Source organism: Cynara cardunculus, assembly GCF_001531365.2.
Source record: "Cynara cardunculus var. scolymus isolate 2C chromosome LG 16, CcrdV1, whole genome shotgun sequence".
Taxonomy (NCBI): domain Eukaryota; kingdom Viridiplantae; phylum Streptophyta; class Magnoliopsida; order Asterales; family Asteraceae; genus Cynara; species Cynara cardunculus.
The window spans coordinates 20547054-20564886 of NC_037543.1; the positions used below are offsets into that span (position 1 = coordinate 20547054).

Sequence of the window (17833 nt, forward strand, 5' to 3'; positions counted from 1 at the left end):
TGTTCTGAATGTTTAAGATGTCACATATAAGGTACTAAAATGAATGTTTTAAAATGACGTTACATAAAATAGGAATCAKATCAAAGTAATGATATTTTATATGTAATTTATCATTATATACAAATTTAAAAATTAAAATCACATGTCACATTCCCAAATCACATGTCTACCATATTCACCAATCATAGAAACATATCATAAAATAAAAATAAATACATGATTGTAGCATAATATGAGTGCATATAGCATCATTTATAAAATAATCATATGTTTTTTTAGTTAAATTGGATATCTAACATGTTGTGCGAGCCGATTAATCTCAGGATGACTATATGCTTTGGAGATAGCTTGGAATCATCGCATTTGAATCTCCATGGCCACAAAGGAATTTTTATTCCTCCTTGAATTTAAACTTAAAACCTCCAGACACTTTTGACCTGTGGAGCTTAATCTTAACTAATCAGATACCACCCTTGTAGTTAATGTCTTTACATGATTGATGAGACATAAAATAAACGACACACACACACATATATATATATATAGACTTGGGATCATGTAAGACCAAGGGTTTTTTGTGAGACCCGTAAGACCAATTCTCAACTCTTGGATTAGATCTACAATCTAAGCATTCATAATCACAAAATTGCCACGAGACTTCTCAATAATTACAAAATTGTCACCGTATTCAAATGAGAATGATATTATTTAATGATTTTGATAATTACATCTAGATACAGACTGGGTTCATTAAGTGAATCTTGAAAAGGGCTGCACAGCTCAGCCAACACTGACATTATACTTCTACAAATTTTGATTTCTTGGAATGCTTTTGTTCTTCTCTGTCGACATTCAGATAAAGCTCGATCATCTTCATCACGGGTAAAAACCCCTCTTTTTTTTTTTTGCTTTTTAAAATCAACTTTTAGCATCTCAGTTTCAAGATTCTCAATGATTTCGTTTTTGTTGTTTCTCGTTAACTTTATTAATAATGCATTCATGTGCAACTCAATAATGGATGGACGAAGTCAAGCCAATTTATGGTTCAAATTCGTGTTTCAGGATCCATTTTTGGTGGGTATTTGTCGGGTTTTCTTTCAATTTTGGTGGGTTTGTGTCGATTTTTGAAGAGATTACTTGGTCTGATTCTTGTTGTTGATTTTGATTTGGGGGAAACAGAGTTTTGAAGCTTAATCTTTTGGTGGGTGATTCTTGAATTTTTCATATTTGATTTGTTTACTCCTTCTTTATGCTTAAATTAGGGTCTGGAAATCAAATTGTTGATGGGTGTTTCTTTGAATTGGATTCTTTAATGGTAGTTTGTGTTTTATAAATTGAAGTCATATCTTCAAGAGAAATTGTTACTTCTGGATCAAGAAAATTGAGTTTTGAAGCTTAAGCTTTAATGGGTATTTCTCAGATTTCTTCAATTTTTGTTTGTTTAGACTTTGGGGACGTTTACCAAAAGCTAGCAAGTCACGTTACCTTACCAGACCAAGAAAATCTTACCTGGTAAGAGTGAGACAAGGACCAAGAGTCTTACCCGGTAAGCAGAGGCGAGACGACGACTCTTACCACAGTAAGCGTTTACCGGGTAAATTGTCGCATACGATATCTGGTAAGTAAATGTTAAATTTTACCGGTAAGCGCTTAGTGTTTGGTAAATGGTCCCTTAGATTATGCTTTCTTAATTGAGAAATTAGGGTTTAAAAACCAAATCTTTGGGGGGTATGAGTCAATTCTCCAAGAAATGAATTCTGTAATCCATTGGCTACTTTCCAAATTAGGAAATTTGAGTTTCCAAACTTAATCTTTAGTAATCTTATTCAAATTCCCTGTTTTTGTGCTATTTGCATGCAAAAACAGACTTTTTTGAGCTATGGACTTTGTTCTCCATTGCAAATTTAACCAAGATTCTTGAACAAATGCCCGAGATCACTATGTTTTACTAAAAGATTAGCGATTCGTGAACATATTGTCGAAAGATTTAGTACTTTTTTTCCAGAATTGCTCATATTTGCATGTGTTCTTTTTGCATTTTCACAAGAAAGATTGTGTGTTTAACAAATCCAAGTATAATGGTTCGAAAAGTTTATCGAACCCTCGTAAAATCAAGAAATCTTGAAACATCTTTTCGCGTCTAATTTCCTAAAGAAATTGTTGTAAGAAACCCTCCTTCTGATTGCATTGTATTTGATTGATTTTTCAGAAGTTTTCAAGGGCGAATCGAAGGGTTTTGAGCGTTCAAATGTTCGCGAGAGACCAATCGCTTTAAGGTATGATCTTGATTTTGTATTTATTACCCAATTCATTTTTTTTTTCTGATTAACCTGGATATCCAACCCACTAGGCAAGCCGACTAATCCCACGGCGACCACCTGCTTTGCAGATATCCCGGAGCCACCGCATTTGAACCTCCGTGGCCACAAGGGGATTTTTATTCCTCCTTGGATTTGAACCCGGGACTTCCTGATACTTTTGACCTTTGGAGCCAAGCTCAAACCAATCAGACACCACCCTTGTGGTTTCATTTATTTTAGATATAAAAGAAAAAACTTGATGGTTTGGTCCCTTTCCAAAATTTAAATACATCATGTATGGGTGAAATTGGAGGTAGATAGTGACCTTTCATGTCTTCTCTTTAAAGCAAAATTTAACATCTCTTAAAGATTAGTACTTCTTGTCCACACCATGCAAATTGCAACAATCACTTATGGTACACGATCGTAGGACCTTTCGGTAAATACGAGTTATATATCTAGCTTTTCGAATTTTAGCGTGTATGTATTTCTCCGTTTCACACACTTTTCGCTAGCTGGGCGTCTTCACGAAAACAGTCACTCACTCTTTAAGGTAGAGGTAAGCTTTGCATATATCTTACCCCTGGACCCCACCTCCAAGTGGGATATACTGGCCTCGTTTGGTTTGGTTTGGTTTGGTTTCGTCCCATTTATATGGTCTATGGAAAACCGAAGATGTGATTACGTTGCCCTTTGTTTCTCAGAAGAAATGAAATGGGACCCACGAAATGAAAAATTGTAGATAAATGGTTACCTTTTGTGAACGGAAGATTATAGGTTAATGTCGTGGATAATGCACGGCTCCGTGTACAAGGGTCGTTCGTTTTAATCTGTAACGTGGGTTCACATATGCATCTTTAAATGGGTTTTTTTCCGGATTTTTCCAATGATTCACATGTGAATATTCCTTTTGCACATTCTCGTCATATTTAGCCTTCTCATTTGAACCTTCATATATGCATACACACACAGACACTTTCTTAATTTAGGTGAAGAAGCTTTATGATCATGCAAGATTCTCAAAAGTTTCAGTCTTTACTCCTTTTTCCCCTTCAAAATCACTTGTGAATGCATCAGTAAAGTAAAGTTATGATCTTGATCTTCTTTTCCTTTCATTTTGGGTCCCATAACATGAACATGTTGGTTTCTTCAAGCTTTCAAGAATCTTTAATGACCTGGATCATGCTTTCTGATCTCTAAAGATTTAGCTTTTAGATCTTATAATGGCTTACGGGATTCGTTCTTTAGATCATTCCGGGTCTCGACATCTTGAAACAATTTCGTCTCGTCATCTGTTGATTCGTTCTTCGGTTTCGTATAGAAATCTAGAAAGGTCCTGCAGCCCTGACTTCACTAGTTTGGTTCCTAGATCGTTTTCCCACCCAGAATCTTGAATTTTTCGTGTTTTTAGCTTCTGCAGGTTTGACTTTTCGACGTTCAAGTTTGACTTCTTTCGGTTGGTTCTCTTAGATCTCGTTTTAGTGTCGAAATCTTGAAATCTCTGGGTTTCTTATCTGGTTTTGACTTTTAATCTCAAAATCTTGAACATTTTCTTGTTTCTTCTGTTCGTTATTTCTGCATGTTGACTTCTTTATATTCCAGTTTGACTTCTTTAATTTGGTTCCCAGATGATCTTACTCCAAATAATCTTAAAAATTTCATGTTTTTTGATCATATATATATATTGATTTCTGCAGGTTTGACTTTTCAAAGTTGGTTTCTTGGATCATTTTAGCCCTAGAATCTTGAAATCATCATCATCAGGTTTGACTTCTGTAAATTGATTCCCATATCATTTTAGGGTTGTTTGTTTACCTCTTAATAGTTCTATTAAGAGGCAACTTCTGAATCGTTAAGAGGTGAATCTTGTTTGGCAAAAAAAAATCCGCCTCTTAATGGTTCTAAAACCCTCTGAACGATTTTGTATCATGAATCTCCCTTAAACATTAAGAGCCCTGATTTCATTGTATACAATTACCAAACAATTATATTTCATTTTGCACTATATCATGAGAGTCTCTTAATCATTCTGACCACTTAATCATTTAGCAATTTTCAAACTGCCCCTTAATCTCTAAATCTTGAAACAGATGTTGTTTTTATATTTGTTTATGTTTCCAGCAGGTTTGATTTCCTCAAAATCATGGTAGAAGATCATGATAAAGAGAATAAGGTCATGGTTGACCTTCGGTCAACCGAAGAGTGGTTGTCGTATGCCAATGATCTTGTATCGGTAGCGGTGGAGAAGGCGCGGGCGGTTAACGGGTTTCCGGGGAGGTGGAAAACGATTGTATCGAAATTAGAGCAAATCCCGAGTCGGTTGTCGGATCTATCGAGCCATCCATGCTTCTCGAAGAACAAATTGTGCATCGAACAGCTGCAAGCGGTTTCAAAGACTTTGACCGAATCGATCGAAATGGCGGAGAAGTGTTCGAAAGATAGACATGAAGGAAAGCTTCGAATGCAGAGTGATCTCGATGCGTTATTGGGAAAGATCGATTTGAATCTACGAGATTGCGGGATTCTGATAAAAACAGGGGTTCTGGGCGAGGTTGCATTGTCGGGTTGTACGTTGTCGGGCTTCGAAGGTACAAGTCTTGGAAGCAGTAACGTTACGGAGCTGTTAGCTAGGCTGCAGATCGGGCATTTGGAAGCTAAACATAAAGCTCTGGATAGTCTTGTTGATGCGATGAAAGAAGATGAAAAGACCGTTTTGCCCTTGTTGGGACGAAGCAGTATATCGGCTTTGGTACAACTCCTCACAGCCACATCTCCGAGAATACGGGAAAAGACCGTTACTTTGATCTGTACGTTAGCGGAGTCGGGCGGTTGTGACGATTTGCTTGTTTCGGAAGGCGTTTTGCCGCCGCTCATTAGGCTGCTCGAGTCTGGTAGTTCCGTCGGTAGAGAGAAATCGGCAATCGCCCTCGAAAAATTATCGGTGTCGGCGGAGATCGGGCAGTCGATAGCGGGCCATGGCGGGGTGCAGCCGCTAGCCGAAGTATGTTGCTCCGGCGATTCCGTTTCCCAAGCCTCCGCCGCTTGTACTTTGAAGAACTTATCCGTCGTACTGGACCTCCGGCAGACACTGGCGGAAGATGGAATCGTTAAGATCATGATCGATGTACTCGATTCCGGACTGTTATTGGTATCCAAGGAACACGCAGCCGAGTGCCTGTGGAATTTCAGTTCCGGTAACGATGATCTCAAACGACTGGTTATCAACGAAGGCGGGGTCCGCAGTCTGTTGTCATACCTCGACGGCGGTCTCCCGCCAGAACCTGCCATCAGGACGATCCGAAACCTCATCGGGTCCGTTTCCGTCGAGACCCTGATCTCGCTCGGTCTCCTCCATAGACTCATCCACGTTCTCACCTCAGGCACCACCGGAGCCCAAAAAGCAGCGACGGAAACCCTATGTCGAATTTCCGACTCACCGGAAACGAAAAAACTCGTGGGGGAAAGTGGGTGCATCCCGATACTGATCAAATTACTCGAAGCGAAACCGAACGAGGTTTGGGAGGTGGCGGTGCAAGCGGTCGCAAGCCTGATGACGGTTCCTCGGAACGCTCGAGAAGTGAAACGGGACACACGGAGCGTTCCGAGTTTGGTTCAATTGCTTGATCCGAGCCCACAAAACACGGCCAAAAAGTACGCGGTTTGTTGCCTCGGGGTCCTGTCGACGAGCAACAAGTGTCGGAAGCTTATGATAGCGTACGGGGCAATCGGGTATTTGAAAAAACTTACGGAAATGGATATAATCGGGTCGAAAAAATTGTTGGAAACGTTACAAAGAGGGAAATTTAGAAGTTTGTTTGGGAAAATTTAGGGTTTGAAATGGAAGTTTGTAATTTTTGGTATGTTTCTGTGAAGTTGCAACAATAAATCATTGTTCTTGTGAAAATATAAATAGAACTTGGGAAAGTCAAAGTTTGACTTTCTAAAGTCAAAATTGGACTGTTGTTTGACAAGGGGTTACACTTATCTTGGTAAAAGAATCAAGAGTCTTACCCGGTAAGTGAGGGTGATGTCTTTTGCCGGTAAACGCTTACCGGGTTAGCGTTTGGTAACGGCCACTCACAATCCTTACTTATCAGGGTAATATTCCCGTTCATCGTCATGCTTCTTACTGAGCAATATTCTTGGTTCTAGTCACAAAGATGACCAAAAATCAGTCCTGAGCCTGTCCTAAATCGGTCCCTTCAAAACCGCACCGGCCGGTCCAGACCAAAAATCCCAGGCCCGATACCAGGTCCCGACCCCAGCCTAGTTTTTTAAAACAAAGCATTTTCACAAAAAAAATGTCATACACTTTAAATAATACATTTACCTAAAAAACTTGCATCATAAATTTATAATTTATAAAAACATAAAAACTTTTTTTGGAAACTCGATTCCGTACATAACGCATCCCGGTCCGGGCCTTAAAATTCCATAAAACTTGTATTATTATAATTTATAAAAACTTGAACAACACGAGTTTTGTTTTCGCTTCAATTTCACTTCGGATCAAACACAACAACTATTTTGCTCGAAAAACACCATCCCGTTCCATACACGAAGAAAACGAGCAGAAAACATCCATGTAGATTGTAGAAACACATATATCTACGAAAGCTTACCTACATCATAAGCGCTACCGGATCGAACTCATCCATCTCAAAGTCGTCATTAATCCACGCGAACTCCATTACGTTTTGCTGCAGCTGAATCATATCCACGAACTCCTGCAAGTTTTCCCAAATGAATCCTCGAGGAGGTTGAACCGGAAGCAGATTAGTACCGAGTGCGGAAGGATCTTGCGAAATGCGCATGAATTCTTTGGAATTGTATTCAAGAGATATAGTGTTGGATGGTTCGGAAATATCAACACTAAACGCAGGTGATAGTTGGCATCCTATAGCTTGGACGTGAGCCACACTGCATCAAATGGACAAAAGAGATCGATCACAAGAGGGGTATTTCTGGAAACATTTTTGTGAGTACCGCAGAATTCGACTCATTTGTACTTTGTGCATTCATGGAAACATAATCATACGACCCCGAGTTGCGTGAAGATGTAACCTAGTTTTGTTCCCTAGCATTTGCCCTCCGTTAGCTTAAAAATGTAAAATGACTACAATGCCCCTCTTTTAGATGGATTTAAAGGAAAAAGTTAATAGCCATTAGACAGCAGGAGGAAATCCGTTGGAAATGGGCAAACATGAGGGACCAAATTCAAGTTTTTTGAAGTTTAAGGACGATATCCATTGAAAATTGCAAAAGTCAGGGAAGCAATGTTGACCTTTACTCTGTTTTTTATTCATTTTGTGTAACGTACTTTCAAAACATTCATTTTGGTACCTCAAACAGTATCTCAAGCATTTAGACCAAGGCACATTACACAAAATAGGAATAAGATAAAGGTACGTTGCATTTTCATGCATTCTCATATGTAAACCAGGTACCTAAATCTTTCGAGTCTTTGAATAGTTTATCCAAATAGCGACGAGTACGGGAAATTGGCTGAAATAGCCAATCACATAAAAGGGAGTTACACTTTTTAGCCATTTTTGTACCTCATTTCGACTTTTAGCCACTTCTTAGGCATAAGCCTTATATATGCGTTAGTTTTTGCTTTTCAGTCAAAAAAAGTTACGCATAAACAAAAGTCAAGCCTCACTTTTTACTTTTAGCCACCTATTTTAAATTAAAATAAAGTTACGCATATGTGTAAGGATTTTTTTTTTCTTTGGCAGGAAAGCAGAACTTAAGCATATGCATAAAACTTATGCGTAAGAAATGACTAAAAGTCGAAATAAGGTAAAAAAAGTGGCTAAAAAGTAAACCCCTTGAGGGGATTGACTATTTCAGTCAATTTCTCAACGATTAATGACAACTTAATCAAGATATACCAGCCACGGAAAGGAGGGTATGCTACAACTAGTTCATGAAGGTATGGGAAAACTCCCTCTATCCCAAAAAAGATGTCCACAATGAAAAAGGTGGACCATTTTAGAAATGTGTAATTATATACTTTTAATTAACTAAATGACAATTTTACCCTTATAGCAGAGAGAGTAATGAATTTCTTCATCTGATAATTAAAGGGTAATATTGGAAAGTAGGCACTTACTTTTGAAAGTGTACGCTTATTTTGGAACAATGTATGATAGAAATGTAGACAGTTATCTTACTAACCATATATAGTATTTGGCATCTGATCGTTGTTTCTGGACCCGACCCAACAACTCAATTTGCAAGAATCCACCGATACATAGTACAGGCTCGGGCAACTTGAACCATTGTACGCGATTTTCCTACACCACAAAATTATTCCGGTGAAATAGCATGTGAATTAAAGAGAAGATAATGGATTATTCACATTTCATTTGATGATCGGATGCAAACTGAAAGCATATCATCAGAATTTTCTGAAAGGTAAACTATCTATGGGCCTGTTTGTTAGCAGCTTAATCAGCTTAATGAGACTCACAGCTTATTTGATCAGCTATACATGACTGTTTGGTAGTAGCTTAGTAATATAGAAAGTTGCTCATGTGGTAAGCTTCTAGAGGAGAGGAGCTTTATGTAGAAAGGCAAGTTTTTTTCACCTTCCCCTTCTAATTGAAAAATACAATCCTTTCATCTATGAAAGAACCTCCAAAACAAAACCTTCCCAATTTATTTAGACAGCTTTATCCATACAGAATTTAATGAAAAACCACCCCACCCGACAATTCAAAAGCCCTCCCCCCACCTAAGAAAATAAGGCTAATTCAAAAAAATGTATTTGTCTAATTAGTTCTGCATTTTCGTCGTTTGTCAGATTGGTGAATGGCTATAAAGTATGTTTGTTACCATAGAATGCAAAAAGGCCAACGTAACAATCTCACCTGAGCCATTGGGAAAGTTTGAGAAGTGTACGTCCAAACAAATTTATCATTCGCGTCTTCTTGTGAATCCAAGAAATCACGATCTATATCAGAAGAAGACTTAGGATGACCCATTCGGAATCGCACAAATCTTGATGAGTAGATTGGAGACCCCACTTGGAACAAGGCTAGGCACGCAAATACAAACCATCAATGAGTTAGATGGTGAAAAAAGCGTATATAGGGGGGTGGGGTGAGAACAAACTAAACCAAACCAAGCGAGTCCAATATATCCCACCCGAAGGTGGGAGGGTAAGATGTACGCCGACCTGACCTATATTGTAAAGAGTAAAGTGGTTGTTTCAGTGACAAGCCCCAACTAGTGAAATGTGTGTGAAAGGGAGAAAAATAGATACTCTTAGAGGGAAATTTACATAAATAGCCAAGGTTATAGGTGGTTTGACTTTTTAGCCATTTTATGACCAAATTCACTTTTTAGCCAATCCTTACACAAAAGGCTTATGCATATGTGTAAGGATTGGTTTTCGGCAAAATAAAAATAAAAATAAAATAAGAATCCTCACGCAGAAAGTGGAATCCTTACGCAAAAAACCACTTTCTGTGTCAAGATTCTGAGAAAACCACTTTCTACGTAAGCCTTCAACATAAGGATTGGCTAAAAAGTGAATTTGGGTAAAAAATGGCTAAAAAGTGAAACCCTATTTGATGATTGGCTATTTCTGTCAATTTCCCTATTTTAAAACATGAAAAGCTAGATAAGAGTGAAAGATAAGAGGGAACAACAGCAATAAAACTAGATAAAAGTAAGCAACAACAATATAAATAGAAGCAATTACGGAAAAAAAACAAACAATGGGGTGAGAACTGAGAACAAACCTTCAAAAGGTGTAATATTAATCTCTGTAATAACGCAAAAATTAGCATTCAATTTGTATATCAGAGTTTCTGGCAATTCTGGATCGTCGTGCCCTTTACTCGACCAGTAAGAGGCTCTGACTAGAATTTGGTCCCTAGAATCTAGAGTGTTCACGATGCTTTCTTCAGGGTAATTATCAGTGCTGGAGGCGCTTACTGGAGAAGCGATGCAAAACCTCGCCGGAAATGAGGCCACGGCTTGAAATAGTGAAGCGTATGCCCTGTGTTCTCTCCGAAAAATACTGTCTTCAGAAGTGCCGCCAGAAGGATCGTCAGAGTTGTCACTTGGTTCTGTTACGTGAGTGATGCTGGCGAGCTGGGGAAAAGTTTTTGTGCAGAGTTGCTTGCAAAGTCCATAAGAAATCACTGGAGAACAAGCGGGTTTGTTTCCTCATAATATGCTTTTAAACAATTAGAACATGAATGGTAAGTTTTCCATCATAGACAAGAAGTGCAGTGTTACTAAAATTTTCTTTTTTTGGTTACCATGGTTGTACGTCCAATGTAATCAGGTAAAACATGAAAAATCAATTTATATATGGCATAAACATAGAACTAGGGCTTGTTTGTTAGTAGCTAATGGGACTCACAGCTTATTCGGTCAGCTATACATGACTGTTTGGTAATGGCTTAATGATATAGAAAGTGACTTATTTAGTAAGCTTCTAGGGGAGAGCTTTATGCAGAGAGCCACGTTTTTTCCAAACATGCCCCTTGCAATTAAAAAACACGCTCCTTCTATCAATGAAAAAACCTTCCCAATGCATACAGACAGATTAACCCACACAGACAGCTTTATCCATACATGACTTGATGGAAAACCAACCAAACAGCCCCTTAGTCAATTAGATCTGTGATACTCACCAAACTTTTGCCAGTATTGAGACACAGCTGATGCACGGATGAGATCAGCTGGATCATTCAGACACATAAGGATTTTGAGTACAACATCAATATCAAGCCATCGCACAAAGTCAATACGAGTCTCCATTTCCTGTGATAAAAAAAGTAGAGTCACAACCAGAAAGAGATAAGTTGACCTCCATGAAAATAATAAGCCCATCACAGTTACCAATAGGGAGTCTCATGAGGTTCACAAATCTCATCCAATCTAATTTTATTTGATCAATTCAAACATAGATATTAATGGATCAAATCTTTAAAAAGAACAAACTTTTATCTGGTAGAATCACATCAGATCATAAATATCACCTTAGCCTGATCTGTCCGATATGATACCAGAAAAGGAGAAAGTAAATCAAAAATAGATGACTTCCCACTATTCTCCAATCACAAAACCATGAAGAAAATGCAGGCTTGAATACTAATAAACGAGAAAAGAAGCTGTACATGTTCAAAGGTTAAACCAGCAAGTACGATAGAATGGAACAGGGTAAACAAGAAAAATAATACACCTCAGCCTTAGACAAGATTACAATCAAGCAAAACACATGTTCAATCATTTCATATGTACGATTGTAAATGCTTAAGGTACATTATCCACAACATAAAGTTCGTTAACAACAAGAAAATGCACCAGTAAAGATACTTCCTCCATCAAATTAGCATGCAAAAGTAAGTTTTAACAATTCACACAGTCAGAGAATTAGAGAGAATGAATTGACATAACACAAAAATGAAGATAATGTATCAGCAAACTATACGGAAGTTATTATATAACATACAACTTATTCACAGTAATCAGATAGAGTAACAGGAAACACATAATGGTGCAACATATTAGACTTTGATCGAATAATCAACACACTAAACTTTATGACAAGTGAACATGTTGCCGATGGAGCTCGATTTGGACTCCACATTGGAGCAAGTTAGGATGACAACTTACTATGTTGGTTCTGGTTATAAAATAAGCTAAATTGCAATGTTGATAACGTAGTATTGTAATTCACGATACATACTATAAGAATCCTTGCAACAGTCATGTGTGTAGACAAAATCATGGAATCACATAAATATTATCTTCAATGTACCATTTCCTACAATTAGTATTATTATGTGTGTGTCTCTGTGTTCTCAAAATCTACATTTCAAGGCCACTTAAGCGTCTGTCTATGCACTAATCGTCTTCTCCACTTTGGTTGGTTAAGGTAGCTTGGCTACCTGCGTCCTCACCAACTTATATAACAGCAGGCAACTTGGATTAGTGTTTTAAAAAATTAAGCAACAATTAATGAGTATTCGCACTTGTGTTCATAAATCAACTTTTCTCGACTTCAAGATAATCTTACAAATCCTTCATGAACATTGTATCCATGTAACATTGAAATTAGTCATTTAGAAAAGTGTTCATACCAATATAATATAACATCCAAACCTCCATTCTAATATGAGAGCTTAAATCAGAAAAAATTAGGCTTAGACACCACATCCGACGCATGACCTTACTTAGATCTCATATAAACTTGCCCTAGAGAAACAGACCAACAACATAAACCCCCCAAATTTGGTTGTTTACATATTCTATAAAATAGTTATATTTATGAGCTATAATGAACAGCTAATGGGCATGCTTAGGCATTCGCTTAATCCTTGCCCGTACTAGATTACGCGCTAACTTTAATGGTATTGCATATCCACTATAATCCTGTCTAAAAATTAACTTGTTCTGAATCCAAATTGAACCACTTATGAGTCTAGATAATTTACCAAACTATTATTTCCATGTAAAGTTTTCGTCTTCCTTCAGAAAAATTCCGTTTTTACAAATAAATCCATCATAGCGGTATGGTGTATATAATTGACATTCAAAAGGCATTACACCATGGTTTTCCGATGGGTAACTTAGGATTCATTACATAGGTATGTCTACTGTTTACCCCGGCTCCTAAATCAAAAAAACCATCTCAACTCCCCTTTTATCGGGGGGTTTTGGAAGGGTGTCCCATGCTATGCCTAGACTAATTCCCGGCAAATTGTGACGCAAGAAATCAACACTGATAAAGTCAGTGGCCAAAATTGTTGTGAACGCCTGGAATCAAACCATGGGCAAATGGGATATTCCATCACATCCCCAAGGCTTCAACCACTACGCCACAACCCTTTTACCAGTTTCAGTCTATCTTTTTCATGTCTTGTTTGATATAAGAGATCTAATCACCTATGAAGTGGGTAAGTTCATAAAAATCAAGTCAACTTCGAAAACTTCCAATACTTAATTAGAACTACAAACACAAGTTCACAACTATCGTCATAGACTCTGGACAAAACCTAATAATTCACAGTCAATATTCACATCTAAAGAACATGTTGAAAGAATAATCCCCAATTCAGGTCACTTATACTCAAATCGCAATAGGTGCAACCGCAATTACACATATTTTCTGTCGAGCACAAAAAGCTCCATAAATTTTGAACTTCTTAATGAAACTGTTCCTGATTGCATCAACTTGTAATGTCAATTTCACACCAAATCCCTCGTTTTGGAGCGGACAAATGGAGTTCAATTTGGGGAAAACAGTAAATTTTCATATAAATGATCGACGACATTGCCAGATAATTCCACAAACATACATCAGAAAAATCAAAATTAAAAAACACAAAGAAAAGATCGACGAACATACACAGAAGTAGATCGGAGATTCAGTGTATGAATAAAATTACCAATTTTGTTGCTTCACGAACAGGTGGGAGCGAATTGATTGGAATTAAACCCTAGAGACGAAAAATACGCAATTCAATCGCCGTCAGTGAGGGACGGAGAGAGTGGTGAGGCGGGAAAAAGTGACTGCCGGAGGTGGAGAAAACTCCGGTGATGTTTATGAAGAAATTGGCAGCGACACCGATGTGGGAAAACCTTTTTCCGGTTTTCATACTTCATTTCCCAATCAAACTTTCCGACGGTTAACTTTTTTAAAAGCACTCATTTTTCATCTCATTTTTTTAATTTTTTTATCTGAATTTTGTAGAAAGTTTCATTTACGACGTTACGTTTTTGTATTTGTCCGAATTAAATTCGGACAAATATCGGATGTGCGTCAAATCGACGCACATCCGATTCGAAATGTTCTTGTCAAACGAAAAAAGATGGATTTTGCAGTTTGAATCAGTGTGTATATTGTCTGGACAGATATAGAATGATTTAAAGCTGGAGGATGGTGGATTCAGACGTCCGCTATGATTTCTGTTTCATCAATAGAGTTCGGTCTGGAACTCTGAAAATTCTTGTCGATGTATGTTCTCTCATGTATTTGGGATCAATTTCAGGGGTTTGTTTTGTTTACATCTTAATAGTTTTATTAAGAGACATTTTTGAATCGTTAAAGGTGAATCTTGTTTGGCAAAAAAAAATTGCATCTTAATGGTTCTAAAACCCTCTGAATGGTTTTGTATCATGGACCTCCCTTAACCAGTCAGCGCCCTAATTTCATTGTAACAGTTATATTTCAGTTTGCACTGTTTCATGAAAGTCTCTTAATCATTCTGACCACTTAATCATTATGTACCAAACCATTTAGGAACTGTCAAACAGCTCATTGTCTTTTGAGGAAAATTTCATGTATGTCACATTCAGTCATATAAAAGAAAGTCAGTTGTATTTTATCTTGATAATTCTTGTTATTTGCAAGTGATTCAGATTGATTGTGCGTGATGAGCTTAAAGCTTTTGCTTAACTGGAAAGAATATACTCGTGATTCGTATAAACGATAGTGGATCGTGGTTTTGATGTGAGCTCGAGAAAAGTTGAATATGTACTTTTGGCTGAACCGCTCTAAAGATCAGTGTTTGATCTATCTCATTCGAACTCCTTATTTCTGCATTACTACTGTTCGTAAGATTGCGCCTAGCAGTATTAGAATGAGTTGCCCCAAATGTTAAAATATCTTTCGTTTCCTAAAACGAACTGTGATTAACGTAAATCGAAGTCCTCGGAAGTAGAAAGAGCTATTTCCGGAAATTGTGATTAACGTGAACGATAAAATTCGTTTTCCAAGTGATGAAAATCGTTGAAATAATCAAGCTTGACAAAAATTAGCTGAAAACCGTAGAAATACTAAATCACTCGCGTTGTTTGTTTTTTTCAAAAATACTTTTATTAACCTCTTACGTCTGATTCGTTAAGAGGTATAGCCATTCAGACTGTTTATTATTTTTTAATTTTTTAGAGACACTTATGTCTTATTATTCTCTTATCTGGTAAGAGGTAAACCAACCTCTTATTTGCCTCGTATTGTTATTCAAACCCTTAGCAACGACGTTTCTCAATCGATTAACCTTGATCGATCATTTCTCTCGTTCGATCCTTATCATCATCTCTCTCAATTATGTATTTTAATATAATTTAAATGTGTTATATAATGTTAATGGCATATTCTCGTTTAAATGAATGTTAATCATATAATTTAGATGTAAATTTCGTAATAATGGTGAATAAATACGTGAAATTATATAAATTTATCTATAAATTCAACACTATGATTTTCTAATGGGTAAAACAGATAATTTAAACAAATTTAGACATTTATCGGTTTACAAATACAAACAATCTTATTGATTCAGATTTCAGTCTTTAACATCACCTCTTATTAAGAAAATGTAAAATAAGACTTTAAATTTCAACACCTCTTAAAAAACAAATATCACTTACATGAAAATATTAAACTCTAAATTTAAATAAAAAATTTGGAAATTTATTCTACAATCTCACCCATTTATTAAAAAATTATTCAAAAATCTGGAAATTTATTAAAATTTAAACAGTTTTACAGAAGTGTAATTAATACTGGATACTATAAAAACAGTTGTGGATTAGAGAAGACGATCAGGAAAAAGAACACTCTTAAATCCTCATAACTGTTTCGTTCTGTTACTTTTAACCCCAATAATTACTGCTTAATATCTCTTACTAAACATTTTCGTTAATTCTAAAAAGATAAATAAATGGTTTATGGCCAAATATATTAGAGGCTGTTTGTTTATCTCTTAATAGTTCTATTAAGAAGCAACATCTAAATCGCTAAGAGGTGAATCTTGTTTGACAAAAGAAAAGTTGTCTCTTAATGTTTTAAAACCCTCTAAATGATTTTGTATTTTGGGTTGCCCTTAACCATTGAGCTCCCTAATTTCATTATGAACAATCACCAAACAATTATATTTCATTTTGCAYTATATCATRARMGYCTCTTAATCATTCTGATCACTTAATCATTCTACATCAAACCATTCAGTAACCTTCAAACAACAAACGTCATGCCTCATGTTTAAACTTGAATTAAATTAAATATATACAAAAAGAACAAATAATGAGCATGAGGTGGCAACTGAATCATAATTTCCTTTTTCTTAATTCATGATTCGTAAATTTGGGGACGTTAGACGAGTAGACAATAGAAGAACGTGAAGTCGATAACTAAATCAGTGAATTGAATTGGAGTATTGGTTCTATTAAACTTGACCTGAGTTGTACATTAAACTAAAAAATATACATATTTTTGGACTGTAAATTATAATTTTGTAAATATCCTACATATATATACATAATTTTATAAAAATAATATATATTAGCGGCGGATTGGGTTGGGTTGAGTTATGTTAACCCAATTTCAACCATCTTAATTAGCGGTTTGGCAGGTTGAGTTTAATTGGGTTGTTAACGGGTTGGGTTGGGCGAGTTTCACGGGTTGACAGTTTTTGTACACCCCTAATGAAAGAGGTAAAAAAAAGTTGGTACAAAGATAAAAGGATAATTTTTATCTGGATTTATGGTCTGCATCCCACATTGGATGAGAAAACGAACGAGTCAAAAGGAGGTGGATACAAAAGAAGAACTGATTTTTTTTCTTAATTTATTAATTACATCCCACATCGGATGATGTAATAAAAGAGACAAACAAGAGGTTGGTACAAAAAGGAAAAAAAAAACACTGATACTTATAAAAGGAATAACTGAGGAGCACAGTGTGATAACTCCTAAGCATTATAAATCATTTTTCTCAATTCATGGTTTGCATCCCACATCAGATCAGATGAGTGAATGATAAATGCAAAAAAAAAAACCAACTTTTTTCCCTTTAATGTACAGTTCGCATCCTACTTTGGATGCGAAAATGTAAAAAAGAAGAGAAAGTGGGGGTACAGAAAAGGGTCAAGAATGGAAAATGCATCGTTTTATCTGCCAACATATTAATCATATCATTTATGGAAAAATGCCCGTTATATTTATGGTTTCATCATCCCACATCGGATGATGAATAAAAAAGCAATAACGAGGTAGATACAAAAAGAAAATGACCAACGTTTTTCTCAATTTACAGTTTGCATCCCACATCGAATGAACAAAAGAAAAAAAGCAAAAGTGACGTGAGTACAAAAGGAAATTACCAACTTTTTTTCAACATTACGGGTTACATCCCACATCGGATGAGGAACAAAAAAGGCAAGAGGGATGTGGGTACAAAAAAAGGGCCAAATTTTTTTCTTTCGGTTTATGGTTTGCATCTCACATCGAATGAACAAAAGAACAGAGCAAGAGTGAGGTGAGTACAAAAGCAGAGGGCCAACTTTACGTCCCACATCGATTGGGTTCTAAGAGCATCTTCAACAGAATGCAAAAATTAATAAAATGAACCACAAAGATGGTGTCTGGTCTGATTGGTTTAAGCTTGACTCCAAAGGTCAAAAGTACTAGGAGGTCTCAGGGTCAAATCCAAAGAGGAATAAAAATCCTCTTGTGGCCACGGAGGTTCAAATGTGGTGACTCCAGGCTATCTGCAAAGCAGGTGG

General features: G+C 36.6%; 2 protein-coding genes across 2 annotated transcripts; one reads left to right on the plus strand and one right to left on the minus strand.

Moving 5' to 3' along the window:
* Window positions 1-828: 828 nt before the first annotated feature.
* Window positions 829-6169, plus strand: LOC112529855 (protein CELLULOSE SYNTHASE INTERACTIVE 3-like). The gene is made up of 4 exons (XM_025141280.1): window positions 829-882; window positions 2210-2276; window positions 3998-4064; window positions 4425-6169. The coding sequence occupies exon 4, from the start codon at window positions 4444-4446 to the stop codon at window positions 6127-6129; it is 1686 nt and encodes a 561-aa protein (XP_024997048.1). The 5' UTR covers window positions 829-882; window positions 2210-2276; window positions 3998-4064; window positions 4425-4443; the 3' UTR covers window positions 6130-6169.
* Window positions 6170-6730: 561 nt separating this feature from the next.
* Window positions 6731-13929, minus strand: LOC112529276 (F-box protein At4g00755-like). Its single transcript, XM_025140483.1, has 6 exons — window positions 13715-13929; window positions 10955-11084; window positions 10052-10456; window positions 9176-9342; window positions 8481-8599; window positions 6731-7220 (listed from the first exon to the last, which is right to left on the minus strand). Exons 2-6 carry the CDS (start codon window positions 11079-11081, stop codon window positions 6923-6925), a joined length of 1116 nt encoding a protein of 371 aa, XP_024996251.1. The 5' UTR covers window positions 11082-11084; window positions 13715-13929; the 3' UTR covers window positions 6731-6922.
* Window positions 13930-17833: the final 3904 nt, after the last annotated feature.

Coding starts and splice junctions, on each gene's coding strand:
- LOC112529276 (XM_025140483.1), bottom strand. CDS start 11,081: ATGGAGACTCGTATTGACTTTGTGCGATGGCTTGATATTGATGTTGTA. Junction 10,457..10,954: donor TCAATACTGGCAAAAGTTTG/GTGAGTATCACA, acceptor CTTGTTCTCCAG/TGATTTCTTATGGACTTTGC. Junction 9,343..10,051: donor TAATATTACACCTTTTGAAG/GTTTGTTCTCAG, acceptor TTGCGTGCCTAG/CCTTGTTCCAAGTGGGGTCT.
- LOC112529855 (XM_025141280.1), top strand. CDS start 4,444: ATGGTAGAAGATCATGATAAAGAGAATAAGGTCATGGTTGACCTTCGG.